This window comes from Uloborus diversus, chromosome 1 (assembly GCF_026930045.1).
Source record: "Uloborus diversus isolate 005 chromosome 1, Udiv.v.3.1, whole genome shotgun sequence".
NCBI lineage: Eukaryota > Metazoa > Arthropoda > Arachnida > Araneae > Uloboridae > Uloborus > Uloborus diversus.
Window position 1 is genome coordinate 151,953,477 of NC_072731.1, and position 16,248 is coordinate 151,969,724.

Consider the following 16,248-nt stretch of genomic DNA (forward strand, 5'->3'; position numbering starts at 1 on the left):
TTTCAATTTTGTGATGCTTGTGATTTTATATGTATTGCCTGCGCTCTAACTCACCTAAATAATCAAGAATTGATTATTTTTTTTACTACAAAATACAGTGCCAATCCTTTTTCAAATCATTTCCTCTAACCTAGTTTGATTCCCAGGGGCGAATTGACAATCTGGGCATTTCAGTGAATGCAAGAACTACCAATCCTTCTTGGGGGGGGGGGGGATCCTAAAATACTAACCAACCACCAACTTGGTTTTTTGCAAACTAAATTTTATGATTTTATTAAAACTAGTTAAAAGTATGCATTAGATAGAGACTCTGAGAGGAAGGACATGCAGCAGGGTCAAACTACCCTAAGGTAGGCAAGCAGAAAGGGTGGTCCACAGTTTTACAAAAAACGGGCAACCAATTGCATTTTCAAGATCAAATCAAATAAAATAAATTGAACAAATGAATTGAAAATATTTTTCCCTGTAAAACTAAAAAAGAAATTGAAATCTTCAAATATAATTTAGTAGGACCTGAGAACCTGTGAGACTAATGTAGGTTTTAAACATTTTTAATGAAAAATAGTATTATGAACATTATAGAAGCCCATGCCTTCATTGAAAAATGAACGAATGACGAGATAGAAACATGATAACTTCGAAAGAGCCGCAGGCACTTTTTTTTTTTTTTTTTGAGCAAAATCATTACTACCAAAATCACAGTCAGTTGTGTTCCAGCTGCGCCAATCGACGAGCTGCTATAAAAGACCGCTAAATGTACTTTTCTGCACCAAATCAAGGAAACTTGCTCCCAAAAGTGTGGTTTTGCATTTAGTATTGCAATCCCTTCAGCATATTTAGCAGTATCTGCAGAATAGCATTGAAATTATGCGTTTAAAGCTGTGTTTTACAATTTTTTGAGTTGGTCCCGATTTTATAACTAAATTTAAAATATGATTGCATCCTCTCCTGCATAACTTGATCATTTTAATGTATGTACTATGATTCTGCCAATAGGACACCAATAATTTTGTATTGAGCATTATTTTAAAACTTCAACCATACTTCTATTTTGCTTTTGGTGGAAAGAACCTGTAAATTTGTTTCTCCTTTTTTTTGCCACGCACATTCGAAAATATGAATCCAGTTGCATCCAAATTGATTTCTGCCAATGCCATCTGTTAAAATTAAATGTTTTTTTACCAGTCTTTAAGTTTCATAATATTTTAGAAAATAAATAACAGGGTTCGTACGCTCCGGGAATTCCGGGAAAACCGGGAATTGTCAGGGAAAATGACACTGTCAAAAATGTCAGGGAAAAGTCAGGGAGTTTTCAAATTTTGTCCTCCAATAATTTTTTTTTCCATTTTTTTCCCAAGGAATTAAGTACCATGAGATCTAGTCTTCGTTTTTATTGTGATTTCACGAAAAAAATTGTAAATTTTTATCTAAACCGACGCTGGCACTTAAAAACTGCAATCGAAAAATGAACGTTTTTTTTTCACAACGAAAAATGCTCCAAAAGAGCGAAGATTTCCTTACATGGAGTCAGTGAGGGGAACGCATTTCTTTTTACTGCCTAAACTTTTAGATGGGTTGCCACAACCATTCTGTTCGTTTCAGGGTTCGTACGCTCCGGGAAAATCTGGAATTATCAGGGAAAATGACATAGTCAAAAATGTCAGGGAATTTTCCAAATGTGTCCCCAAAATTTTTCTTTTCCCAATTTTTACCCAGGGAATTTTGTTTTATGAGATCTAATCTTCATTTTTATCGATGTATTAAAAAAAATTGTAACAATTTAAAAGCAATAAAAAAAGTGGCGACCCAAAAAATCATCAGCAGCCGCCATTTTTGGCTCTCAGTAGTTCCCAAGAGAAAAAAAAAAAAAAAAAAAAAAATCAGATGAACAGGAATTATGCACAAACTCAGTAGGAGAGAAGACAATTTACTGCTTCGGAAGCACAACCTGTAGATGGGAGGGTCGATCGGGGAAAATCGTTTTTTTTTTTTTTTTTGATCGGAAAATCATTTCAGCTACGTGTGAAACGTAGTCGCCATCTTTGGTCATTCACGAGATGGAAGTAGATACGATCCTAAAATGTCTAAGTTTCTAAAAACAAAGCAGAATTGGATGTTTTCATTAATTGAAAACTGATGAAAATAACAAAAAATGGTCTGCAAATTGTTTTTCTATTATTATTATTATTTAAAATTTTCTTGAGAAATGAAAAATTTTGTTCTTAAAACAGAAGTATAAGATTATATCATCACTGTCTTGGACGCAAATGTGATAAAAACTTTTCAATGAATTATAGTTTCATGAAGATTTATTATTTTTTAATTGTCTTCATGCAACAAATTAAAAAAGTTATTTATTATTTTTGGGCAAAGCCGCCATATTTGGTCATTCCTAAGATGGAAGTTCACAAGACTTTTTAAGTGCCTAAGTTCCCGAAAACGGCACTGGGTGTTAATTGCAGTGCAAACTATTGAAAACAACACAAATTGTGCCTTTTTTTTCCAGATAATTTGTAATTATTTTCTGGATAAATGCAAAATTTAATCTTCATAACATTTTTTTGTTTTAATTGATTTAGACTCTTATGTGCTAAATACTGACTATTTTGCTTTTATTGTAGTTTTTTAAGGATTATTGATTATTTATTACTACTTTTATACTACAAATCCAAAAATCTACTTATTATTTTAAATTTTTCACTTTGTCGCCATATTTGATCGTTTGCACAATGGAAGTAGACTTAAACTTCCAGAAACAGAATTGGATGTTTATATCAATGTGAACTATTGAAAATAACATTAAAATATGCAATAAGTTATGAATTTTTGAAAATTAACTATTACTTTCTTTAAAAGAAAATTTGAAATTTTAATGTAAGCGTCCTTTAATATGTGGAAAAAAAAAAAAAAAGATTATTTGCATTGGCCTATGATTGGCGGATGTTGATTTTTGTTACTATGCATTACATGGTATGCCGATCGATGCAACAAGTTAATCATATTTATACTGAAATTTAGCTTTGAACCTACTAATAAGAAAATAAAAAGAAGTATTGTAAACCAAAAGCGGATGCTAAAAGGTTGCTGCAGGACTACAGCAAAACGCTATAATATTACGCGTGACATCAAAGAAACGCTAAAATAAGTTGAAAGTATTCTGTTTTCAACAAATAGTAAACAAATTAAAACAATTTTGAACAAAATATTTTAAAAAAACTTAAAATTTTGACAAAGAAAACAAAGGGAAAAAAAAATTCCAAGTTTTTTTTTTTTTTTTAATCTAAGGGGAGAAGTTTCAGTTCTTCTGCATTGCTACTTTAAACAATTTTAATTATTTTGAAAATATTACTATTTAAACATAAATTTTGAATAAAGCGAGTAACCTGGAATTTTCTAAAAAACAACCTGGAAAACCTGGAAAAGTCAGGGAATTTTTTTTAACCAAAAGGGTATGAACCCTGTAAATATGATCTGTAATTGAATCGCTGATTTTGAAAAGAGCGTAAGTCACGAGTAATTGATTTTGAGAAAACTTGATAAAATCATTTATCTCAAGTTACAAATATGTTATTATAAATCTATAGCCGTCGTTCCAAAGGCATTGCTTTTACATATGTTCAGTGAAGTTTTGGTTAATTTCCGATTTAATTTGAATCAAATACCGAATTTACAAATTAGATGACTTATGCCCTTTTCAAAATCAATCGGTTTTTGCGCTTATTTTAAAGATATTTTAATTGTATAAATATTTTTAAAAAAATTTCTAAACTACATTTCATCGTCGCTGCTGGCATTGTCAGAAGCCGTGGTTTTCCAAGAGAGGATCCTTTTGTAGAATCCATGGAGTTATTCTGGGAATGTGAGGGAGGAGCTTTCTAATGTCAGTCAACATCGTTTCATTGATGGGGACCTAATCAGTGAGTGTATGCTAGCGTAGTTGGTATATCGGGGATATTCTTGACTTTCAGGAGTTTATAACTGTTGTAGTTAAGACCGTCAATCCGGTCAAGAGTAATAAGGATCCCAGGTGTTGAAGAATGAAACACATACATCTTGTTGGAACTGACAGAGAATAAATCGCGATGATCACTCTTCTGGTCCCGGCGGGTCTTTTTCAAAGGGACGCAGGATTTCTTATAAAACTCTGGCCACCATTGACTGAAATCTTTAATTTCTTTGCGGCATAGCACCTTGACAGTGAAGGGATCCTTTCTGGCAGCCAGAATCATTGTATAATGTTCGTCAGGGACGAAGATGTTTTCTCTGCTGGAATAGTGGTACGTTTTCGTGGGAAATGATTTAATATGCTCCAAATCATTCTGTTGATTTCAATGGCGGAAATCTCGAAATTTGGTCAAGGAGCTTCGAGCTTGAGCGCGCAGTTCTTTTGAAGTGTCTCCTCTTCTGAAAAATCCCTGCAAACGCCTTAGCTTCTTTTCAGAGACACAGTGAAGACTGAGAAAAACCTTTTGACAAACAGGTACCTTATGGGAGCCCTGTATGACATGATAGCTGAAAGTGGACTGCCTCACTCGTGGTTCTCTTTTTTGGGACGATGTTTTTCGACTTCATGGTGATCAACGATGGACTGAAGGTAGACGTCTTGTATTGCATAAAGTACAGATTAGCAAGGACACCGTCACGTTTCTCTGGAGGAAATGAACCAAAGCATGTTTCTAACTCTTTTTTATGTTTTTTCATCTACTTCGCGTCCATCATTAATTTTTTAAAAAATTACGTAAACCAAAACAACATAGCTAATGTCGATGCAATATTGGTAAAATAATGATTGACAGTATGACACAATAATGACGGAAGATTACCCACTACAGTTTATAAAACACTGTACCATAAGAGAAACAAAAAATATTACCTTGCACAACCAGCAACATCTATTAGAATTGTCAATGAGTTTGAAAAGGGCATAAGTTCAATGACTAACGCCCTTTTCAAAGTCATCGCAAATTTCCCCTCCATTTTTCTCAATTATTATTCATATAAACTTATGCCGTTTTTAATCTCATTTAGTAGGTTTACTACCACGGTACCTTTTCCCATTATTATCTCAATTTGTCAAAAATGGTGACTTAGGCCCTTTTCAAAATCAGCGATTCAATTGTGATAAAGAGATTTAAAATGGCGATAGAAGGCAAAAATTGAGGAATTCTAATGCTCTTGTAATGAATATGCACTCATTGCAAGGTTCTCAAATGCAGGCATTTTTTCATATTTTGAGCCTTTCTTAAAATTTTGGCAATCATGTAAAATATTTGAATTATTAAATAGGGTGACGGCACCAGTAACAAACAAGGGTCCAGTAACAGGCAGTCATAAGTTTGGATTTAAATAATAAGAATTTAAGGCGGGTTAAACTGATGTTGCTGTGGCCAATGAATACGGTGCAGTCATCTAGTGTCATCAGAGTGAATTTCATGAGTCAGTAGGTATTTACACAGCAGTAGTGGAAGGTTATGAATAGCTACCTTGAGGTTAGCTGGTGTTTCATGCTGCAGCTAGCCGTTAACGCTAAGAAGGTGAGTGCTTTCAACCATTATTTTGCATTGTAAAATGTCAATATGATTGCATACTGGAGCTTTTTTAAAGTTTGAACTAGGCTCTTTTCTGTTTTCACATCATTTTTCATGTAAATCACTTCTAATGTGAGTTTTATGTATGTCTGTTACTCATCCCCAAAAAACTTGTTTTCTTGTAACAGACACCCATGTCTATTTTTGGTCCTTGAAGCCTTTTTCATTTTTTCCTATTTTTTTGCTCTAGAAGTGGTTATTCATTGATTTGATTGTGCCTACAGGTTCAGTATTGAAAATCGAACAACGTGACTAATCTCAGACGGGGTGTCTGTTACTGGTCCCAAAAGGGTGTCTATTACTCATGCCATATTTTTTTGGAACCGCAGAATAGTAAAAACACCTCTTTTTTTCAATTCAGGATGCTCCCCCCTCCCACCACCATTAAATTCTGTTACTGTGAAGAACAGATGCAAACAGCCTTATTGGGTTAAGCAATAAATAAATACCTCTGTGCCGAGGAATAACAGGAAATATCCAACGTTGTTTAGCACAAATAAACAGATTTCAGAATACACATGTTTCGAGGTTTCAAGAAACCCCTTTTTCAATTCAAAGGTGTGAGCTTCTAGATGTAAAGACACCCAGTAAAAGCCTTTTACTGGGTGTCTTTACATCTAGAAGCTCACACCTTTGAATTGAAAAAGGGGTTTCTTGAAACCTCGAAACATGTGTATTCTGAAATCTGTTTATTTGTGCTAAACAACGTTGGATATTTCCTGTTATTAGCCTTATTGGGTGTAAATAGTAATGGTATGAGTGTTGCCGCCTCAGCAAGGAAAAATAGAGTCCCACGAGTTACACTTTGAACAATGTGAAAGGTTTTTATCCTAGCATAAGCAGGATAGGTCTAGACCCAGTGCTTTCAAAGGACGAGGAGAAAATACTGATACTCTGGATAGCCTCATCTTCTGAAGCAAGGTTTCCGATATTAAAAGAAGAATTTTTAGACCATGTGCAGCTGCTCTTATAGGAATTGGGGATAAATAATTCTTTTACTGATTGAAGACTTGGGAAATCATGGTACAATGGTTTTCCTTAACGGAACCCTTCAGTCGCTCATAGGATCAGTGAAAACCTCACTTGTCCCGTTCAAAAGTAACCACAGAAAGCCTAAGGAACTGGTTCAATACTGTTTACGACTATTTAAAAGATAACAATCACCTTGGCACTTTAGAAAATAAAAATCGAATTTTTAATTGCGAGAAAACTGCATTTTTTCTCAACCCAAAAGGATCCGGAGTGCTTGCAATGAAAAGTGATAGTGATTAAGTTCAGTATGCCCCAGGGTTGGGGATTAGAACAGTTGGATTCAGGGTGGATGATAAGCAAGACATAGCTTGAATTTTTGCCAGTATTTCAGCCATGGCTAAAAAAGCAAAGGCTGAATTCAGTTGAGCAATCACGAATTGCTTATTGTTTTCATTTGACCTTTAAATGACGTTCCTACAATTTTACCCCCCCCCCCCCACCTTCCTCTGCAACAACACCGTCCCCGGCCCCTCCTGATGCTGCTCCTCTAGCAAAATCAGTCTCCAGGTTGCATCCATATTCTACGCTACACACACGCATACATACACAAATGCATGCCTACACACATAAATGCTTACACACTGTTGCATATGTATACACACACATGCCTACAAGCACACACACACACAAACACCTACACACGCCTACACAAAGACACACTCGCCTACACAATACTACAACTTTTAATAGTGCCTTTTTTGAACCTTCAGATTTGTAATCTAGTTCAGTAGAACTAGATTCATATATAGAGATGCACCGAATACCATATTTTGCCGAGTAACGAATACCGAATATTCGCTTAAAATTCTAACCGAATATTTGGCCGAATACTACGAATATTTATTTAAAAAGTTTTAAATCTAAAATTTTAACTTTACTCCAATTTAAAATAGAAAGTATTAATCTATTTTGGGAGATGTAAGCAGATTTTTGTAAGTGAAATTTATTTACATTAAGATTCCACTGGAACACTGAATGCTTACGCTTGCTGTCTACCCCGTTTCCAGATAATGATAATTCAGAAGCAAATTAAACATTGCACTCTTCGCTTGCTATCAACTATATTGTTGCCAGTGCATGTAAGTAAAGAAGCGAATTAAATATTGCGCTATGCACTAATGGCATTTGTCACTTGTGATGTCATGTGCAGAAGCATAAAAATTAAAATTGAATCTGCACACTGATTAAAATAATTGTTAAGAAATATTAAACTTTGTGAAATTAGTTTTTAAATGGTCAAATCCTATGTTTTTAAGCATGCTCTTTCAGAAAAAAAAATACTTTCTAAATTTTGGAAACGACCCCATTTCTGAACTTACGAGGCGAACAATAACAAATGATATTTATTGATGACAATTTAAGACAATCATTAAGATCCACGTTAAATTTCATTCAGCTACAATTTCTCCGACAAATTCTGATGCACTTTCATAGGAAAGACAAGTTCTGTTATAAACCAGCAGCGAAATTTGTGAAGCTGTTTCTTCATTACTTGTCGGATCTTTGTCTTTTAGTTCCTGCCACAAGCATTCGGCAACATGTTTCAACCACAAGATATTAGTCTTCGGAGAAAAAGTGCTCCATTGACTTCTGAAAAGGAAAAATGGTTAATGAATGGCATGAAATGATTATTGGACAATTAAAAAAATTGCAGTGATAGTTTTCTTTGGAAGATTTTTGAGAAATTTTATTTCTCATAAATAGCTACTTGAATGCTTTTAGGATTTTGAATTGCAAAGACAAAATTATTTCTTTGTTTTTTTTTCCATGTGTAAAACAAAACCAGTATCATTATTTGAAAGGAAGTACAAAGTTAACGTACCTAGTTATTTCTTCCATCTGACTATAAACAAAATGATGGTCTAGAAACTTTCTTGGAGAATCGGGTTCGGGATCATAAACATTATTCAAATCCATAAACTTTATTCCATCAGCTAAAAAAGACATACTTTTATCAAATGGGTCCTGTGGAAAGTAAGTTATTGTATAATGAAAGCTTTAGTTAACCTGTTGAACATGTATTAGTTCATAGAATTTATACACCATGTCCCCATTTAATCTAAGACGTTAGCCCTAGATACCTATTTCCTTTGGGACATGTGTCTCATTTTGACCAATTGCAAAAAATGGTCAAAATGAGATGCATAGTCATGATATTGAAAATCTGAAGCAATAAAAGAATTTAATAAAAAAAAATATAAAATCGTACTTTTTATATGTCCCCCGGATCCCTAAAGCTACATTAAACACGCTGTATAGTACGTGAACGCTTCACTTGCCAAATTGATTAATTCCATAAAAAAGTAGGGAAAGAGATGAATAAGATGGTATTATCCGTAGGAGTAAATGGCCTCGTGTTACATTTTCTGTCAACATTGTCATATGGTCAGAAATGTACTAAACCAAAACTTAAATATAAAATCACATGCTAGGCATCAATAACGCACAATTAAACCTGAAATAAGGTTTAATGAAGAGTTTAGCGATTTGGCAAGTGGAGGCATATATGAAATAATGATAATCATCTCCAAAACCCTCTTTTGGAAAACGAAAAATTTTTCCTGAAAGTCCCTATTCTAGGGGGTCAATTTAGACAAGTAATGATTCGGAAAATAGAGAGATAAAGGGAAAGAGAGAAGATCAGCTTGTGAAACAGCCTCTGGAGGCGGTTCGATATTTTTGAAATATTAAAAAAAAAAAATTAATTGCTTATTTTTGTTTTAAAAAAAACTTTCATTCGTTTCTGTTTAATCCACAAGAATGGTGATGTTATAATGGTGCCAGGGGTGGAAAATCTGCGCCAATTTTCAATTTCTGATACAACCTGATACAAAACGGCGAAATTAGCGATTTTTACCCCAAAGTACAAAGTTTATTATCCAAAAACATTCTCTACAAGAAAAAAAAAGCAGTTGCATTCATTTTTTGTCATTGAATGATAAAAAGGAGCAAATAAGTAAAAGAGGGGGTAAAGAATTCTTTATATTCGCCGAAATTTGCGTGCTCTACTTTAAGTTTCAATCCTTTTGCATCCTGTTAATTTTTCAGCTATTTTGCAAAATAGAAGTTGTTTTATCCTATATTACTTGCAATTGACTTATTTTGATAATTATTTCACGTTTTGAATAAAATTAAGTTCTTTTAATTTAATAATATGTGCGCAAAAAAAGTATCTTTAAAGTTCATAAAAATATTAAAAATTATTTTTTTTAACTGCATTTAAGCAGTATAATCTCTACCACACATCCATTCGTCCATTTCTTTTAAATATTTTTAAAAGAGTAGTTTTTTAACACATTTTCCTGCATCTATTTCTTTTAAGCTATTAAATAAAATATAGTTTTTACCACATCTTCTACCGGTTACTACTGATGTTTAGTAAAAATAGTTCCTCTGATACCGGGTGATGTTTGAACTAATCAAAAGTAACACATCGACATTGAGTAAAGTTAAATAAAATGCAAATATGTAGTCGCGGTAGGTAATGTGTAAATCAACGTACAAAACAGCAATATGGGGTCCACCAAGGGCGTATATAAGGGAGGGACTGAGGGGGCCCGGGCCCCCTCCGAAATCTAGAAAAAAAAATAAATGAAGGTAGAAAAAAAGAACAAACAAAAAATGATAGGGATAATAATAGTTATAATACGTTATGTTAGGAATTTCCGAATTGGGTGCCACAAAAAGAGGTGATGAGTGTCTCGAAGTGCCCATGGTAACAATAATAAGTAAACTAGACTAGGATGCCGTTAGAAAATTCTAATTCTTCAAACTGTGGCGCGAATCGCTAAAATTTAGGAACCCTGCGTTATAGGGGGCAACAGGCAATGGTGTTCAGAAGGGGTCCAGGGGATCCGTACCTCTTACTCAAGAAAAGAATGTATCTGGGGAAAGCGTAGTTATTTTTCAAAAAAAGAAAAGCAAATAATGTTGGGGGGGGGGGAAATATCGTTTTTTTTTTCTTTCCAAAAAGAAAACTAAACTAAAATTTTTTAACAGATGCAGATTATTGCGTAGCAAATTAAGTTCACCCCCTCTTTCTTTCACTATCCCCACCTCCCAACTTTTTTTTTTTTTTTTCTAGTCAACCTGATAAGAAGGTCTTCAAAATATTTCTCCCCATAACTCTCGTTCCTTGCAAGAAATTTAAAATACGTTTTAGTTGTTCGGTTGGAGTAATATTGGAAAATTGATGCCCTAAAAACGCATTTATTTAGGCGTTTTTCGGACATCAATTTCAAAACATTTCTGGAGGAGAGTCCTGGTATCACCATCCTTTCACTAAGGTTACTACCCAAAAATAGTCTGGAATTGTGCCTTTAAGATTTCAGCTTTGAAAACTTTCGGATGGAGATCCTTAACCACTCCTTAGCTGTAAACGTCTACATTCTCCAAAGATAACCTGAAGTTGTGTTTTATCTTTAATTTTTGAGGAGGATTTTTGAACTCTTTCTTTCCAAAGATTGCCTAATGTTGGGGAAAAAAAGCTGAATTGCTTTTGAAAAGAACCTTAAAATAAAAAGTTTCAAAAGTTGCTAACTATTAATCAGGTAATTACGCCCATCAACTCTATTTCTTTTCATCCCACAGCCCCGTTTTTTTTCTTTTGCCCAGTCGGTTTAAAACTAAAAAGGTCTTCAAAATGCTAAGCTTCACAAGCTGTCCCCCCCCCCGCACGCACGCACCAAAACCATAAAAGAGCGTCTCGAATCTCGTTTTCTAAGGCTTCAATGTCGAAAAATTTCCAGGGACAATTACTAAACGCATTGCTTACTATAATAGCATCGAAAATCGTTCAACATTGATTATTCTGGGGCTTCAATTTTAAAAATTGGCCAAACCTCTAACATTACCAAAAAGGTCCGCAGTCGCGTTCTAAAGACTTCAATTACAAAAAAAAAAAAAAAGGACGAGTGACCAAAACTCCCAAATGAAATCTGAAAATTAAAAAACTATAATTTCTAAAACTTTAAGGTGGATAGCATTTAAATCCCACTGATTATCTCTTAGCTGAATTAACCACTAAATATCTATTTAAAACTTAAACGTTTTTTAGGACTTCAATTTCGAAATAGTTTCCGGGAGGGCCCCAGAACCGTTCTGTCCTTAACGAAGTAAAGGGCGAAATTTGCGCTTATAGAACTTCAATTTCGAAAAATCGGGCAGAGAGATGATCGATTAAGCTCTTGTTTTTTAAAAAAATCAATCGGGGACAACTTCAAAAAGTCCTATTCCTTTTATTACTCTATCTGCAACAAATGTAGCCGAAAATAGCGTTTTTAAGGTTTCGATTTCTAAAAATTTCCACAGAAGTGCCCCCAAAATTATTTCACCCCAAAGCATCACCAGAGACGGTCTAAAACTGCGTTCTTAGGGATTTCAAAAAATTTCCGGGGGAGAACACACCGGACCCCCCCCCCCCCCCTCTTCCTCCATCAGAAGCGAGAATTTTTTAAGAGTGCCTTCTTAAAACTATGTTTTGGTTCTGCCCTTGGAAGATGGAATGAAGTCCTTGCCCCACCTTGAAAAAAAAATGAGAAGATCAGGGCACCGGTCCTCCCCCCCTCCCAAAAAAAAAGTTGAAACTACAAAAAAAAAAATGGAGGAGGGGAGCTAATCTCGGTTATAGGGGCCCCCTCGAAAATAAAAACATATATATGCCACTGGGGTCCACATCTTTTTTTTTTTTTATCAGCCAATGAAATATTACTCCTGAAAATGAGCTGATTATTAAAGTTAAAAGTAATGCTAAATTATTGCCTGAAAAGGATCAGTGAGCCTATTTTGTATAAATGTTGATAAATAATTTCTTATGTAGTTGTTAATTAAAATTTCAAAACACTTCCATCTTTTTTAAAGAATTTTCAATTTTAAATTTTCTAAGGGCTGAAAAAGTCTGTAAAGTTTGAAGAATTTATATTCATTTATTTATATTTTCATCCCCCCCCCCAAGATTTTGTTTATTTTTTAGTGCAAGGGGGACTTATTAATTCAATTATTAAAAGTAAAATTTCAGATATTGATGCAAGGTGAGAACATTTTAAACAAGGTCTAAAAGTTCGGTGTGAACCTTAACAATGTTAATGGTTTCTAAATTATATTCATATGTTAAGTTATAAAAACTTTTATTTATTTTTAAAATCTTTAAATCATTCTGTTAAAAGAAATGTTTTTTGTGCCCAAAAACTTTACTTTTCATGCTTTAACAGCAGATCCAATTCCAAAAAAGTTTTTTTATTTTTTGAACTGAAGTAAAATCTCACATCTTTATACTAGCATCTCCCCCCCCCCGCCCTCTCCTTTTTTTTTAATAATTAGAAACTGCCTATAAGTACGTTTTTAAAGGGTTTTTTCCCCCTCTTTAGCTTTGAGTGAAACTAAAGGTATTTTTAAATTTAAATACTATAGTTGTTGTCTGTGTCATGTTCTCGTTAGATTTAAAAAAAGTAATATCAAAGATATTGTGAAAGAAAGTCTGGGGCGAGCCTGCGTCCAGGAATTTTGTATAAAATTACTTTGAGCCCCGGGGGTTTGTGAGGTTTTTTTATTTTTAATTTCAAATTATTTTTTTAATAGTTTATTTTTTAAGCTAAGATTTCACGTAAATTGACTATTAAAGGGATGAAAGATTTCTCACACCCCTAAACATTCTGTGCCGCTTGAAGGACATTTTCTTTCTTCATCAATTAAAGCATGTTCCAAGTTTCTCAATTAATTAGAACAGCGTATTCTATGAGTTTCTATTTTAACGGAAAATCCTAGGATCAATTTAAGAGCAAAATATATTACTAGAGACCATGAACTTCAAAGTAGATTTCAAATGCTTAAAACTGTCGCTTTGCAATGCTCAGGGGGCCTCTTAGCCCCTACAGCTCTGCAAGTTAGTATCAGTTTGTTTAAAATCCATTTTGAAAGGGCTGTTTTCATGAAAGGGATGCTCTTTATACCAAACGGAACTCGTAATGTGTATTTAATCTGCCTCTTTTTATTAAATGTTTGCAAATCAACAAATGTTATGAAACAACTAAATTAAGATTCTAGTTAGATATGTACTATGATTAATCGTACGTTTACTAAAAGTAGGTTTTACACTTTTTTTAGAATGAATAAAAAATGAATGAATGCTGCCAAATTGGGTTTTTAAAATTATCTATGTACTACTTTTTGCTGCAAATGTTTTCTATTTGCTTTAAAGTGTGTAGTGATCTTGTCCAAAATTAAAGATTCTGTTTCAAAACCGTGAGTTTACCTGATACAAAACTGATCATTCTGATACAAAACCGTGTTTTTACTGATACAAAACTCCTTCGTTCTGATACAAAATTGACATTTTTGCTGGTAGAGAAATGAATTTTTGGTTTTCCATCCCTGTGATTCCTACATGGGGGTGAAACAGCAATAGGGTCCGTGATTAAAAAAGCAAAATTAAAGCTTATTTTTGTTACATTTTTTCCACTTAGCAGAACTGGAAGGATGTCCTCGACATGATCTGGTAACTGGGCTTTCAGCTCTGCAATAAATGTGGGGGCCATGAGTTATTCATATGTAAATACTCCAATGTACTTCTATTATGAGATTCCCCCCGAAAATATTTTTTATGTATGGCCTCGACTCCTGGAAAAGACATTTTAGTCTATATAGACGATTACGGGACTGTCCATGAATGATATCACACTTTTTTCATAATTTTTTGACCCCCTCCCACCTTTGTCACAGAGTGTCACTCTTCACCTTGCCCCTTCCCTCCCTTATCACGAGTCAAACTGTATTTCATAAGCATATTGTTACGAATTCTGTAAATAGTAATTATTTTTATGATTAATTTGTTGTAATTGGGCTAAATTTGGCGTTTATTCCATTATCTTTCATCTAAAATTCTCTTAGTAACGTAACCTGTAAATAGTTTCTTGTAATGAATATACAACCCCCTTACATTCGAATGAAGTATATGGTCCCTCCATTTCGGAAAGATAAGATTTGTGAATGGAATAAAAAAAAAAAATATGAGAAACTTTGTGGGATTTTCTAGATATTTCTTCGATTGGTATAAAACGCCGCGCATCTTGTGAATGGAGGAGTTTGTTTTTTAACTGTGGAGTCTCGTTTTCAACGTTCCGCTAGAAGTTTGCGTTGCGCTGAATTTTGCATATTTTGATGTAAATACGTGTGTGACCGTTGAATATACGGCGATAATTGATATTTGCTTGTTGCTGATGATTGATTTAGCAGTTGTAACTACATTTTTTGTACATAGCTGTAAATAAATCTCTTGTGCTTTTCTCAAGAACTGTGTCGTCATTGAAAGAAAGTTTGAAGTTGCATCGAACGTGCAACAATATTGTTATAAAAATTCGTGATGTCGCACTTCTTGTTACCTCCTCCCTCCCCCCTTGTCATACATTGACCCTTGTCATACATTACTTTGTCATACAATCATGAAACCCCATAAATTGCTAATCACATACTGAACAGTCATAAATTCATAAACTTGATAATGTTGATAATAGTCTCCAAAACCCTCCTTTAGAAATCGAAAAAGCTTTCCTGAAAGTCCCTATTCTAGGGGTCAGTTTAGACAAGTAATGATTTTTAAAATAAAGAGAGAAGGGGAAAGAAGAGAGCAGCTTGTGAAACAGACTTTGGAGGAAGTTCGATATTTTTGAAATGTTAAAAAAAAAATAATAATAATAGTTGCTGATTTTACCTCTCAAAGCATGACATTATTTGTCGGCAACCTCTAATCCAAGAGAACTAAAAGCAGCTGCTTCATCTTATCATGTCGTGTTTGAAATATTAAATTACATCCCCACATTTCAATCAAGTTAATGGATAATAGAAGCTCTACTTACTGGTAGAAATTCTTGAGTATGTAAAGTCTATTATAGTGGCTTTCACTCCATACGTTTTGATGACGTGCCTTTTGTTTCGTAATTTGAAAACCAATTCTTCTTCGTTGCATTCCTTGATCAAAATATTATTCATGTGCAGGTCTCGATGTTCGAAAAATAATTCTTCTTCTGCCACTGCTACAGCTGTTGCAACTTGCTTAAAAATCGATTTAGCTTCGAGACAGCATGTTATCTAAAAGTGAAGAAATGAAAAAAAAAATTATATTATCATTACATGCAATATACGAGACAGCCCAGTTATCACATCCAGAGACTAGTTTCGTTCTTGTTAGAACTCCTCAGTCTGGAATAGTGAATGACCAAAAAGGAGGCAGATGTTATCTCATTGAAGCTGAGAGTGCCAACAAACTAGTAGATAAAGTGAATTTATCTCACCAGCGAATGTCCGCAGCATGGTGCGGTCTGACTCGGGAATTGAAGGCAAAGCTTGGGTATTTAGCAGTAAGTTACTGACCTTAAGCCAGGGCTAAGACAGAGCTACATGCAGTATACCAGATAGCCCTGTTATCACATCCAGAGACTGCAGTTTCGTTCTTGTTAGAACTTATGAGGTCTGTATTTACTATTCCAGGCGGAGCAGTTCTAATAAGAACGAAACTACAGTCTCTGGATGTGAAAACCGGGCTGTCTGACATATTGCATGTAGTTCTGTCTTAGCCCTGGTTTAGGGGCGGAAGCTTACTTCTGTATAACATTATTGTTTGGTACTGACAGTTAGC

General features: G+C 34.2%; 1 protein-coding gene across 3 annotated transcripts in view; it reads right to left on the reverse strand.

Moving 5' to 3' along the window:
- Positions 1-7,977: 7,977 nt before the first annotated feature.
- LOC129232909 (serine/threonine-protein kinase haspin-like) overlaps positions 7,978-16,248 on the reverse strand; it is a 48,729-nt gene continuing 40,458 nt past the window's right edge. For 2 of the 3 annotated variants that reach the window (XM_054867021.1, XM_054867015.1), the window contains 3 exons: positions 15,470-15,701; positions 8,443-8,554; positions 7,978-8,210 (listed from right to left, as the gene is read on the reverse strand). In XM_054867021.1, coding sequence (XP_054722996.1) covers positions 8,009-8,210; positions 8,443-8,554; positions 15,470-15,701 — 546 coding nt within the window. In that variant the 3' untranslated portion in view covers positions 7,978-8,008. The remainder of the gene's footprint in view (positions 8,211-8,442; positions 8,555-15,469; positions 15,702-16,248) is intronic. The other variant, XM_054867029.1, reaches the window with a different exon arrangement.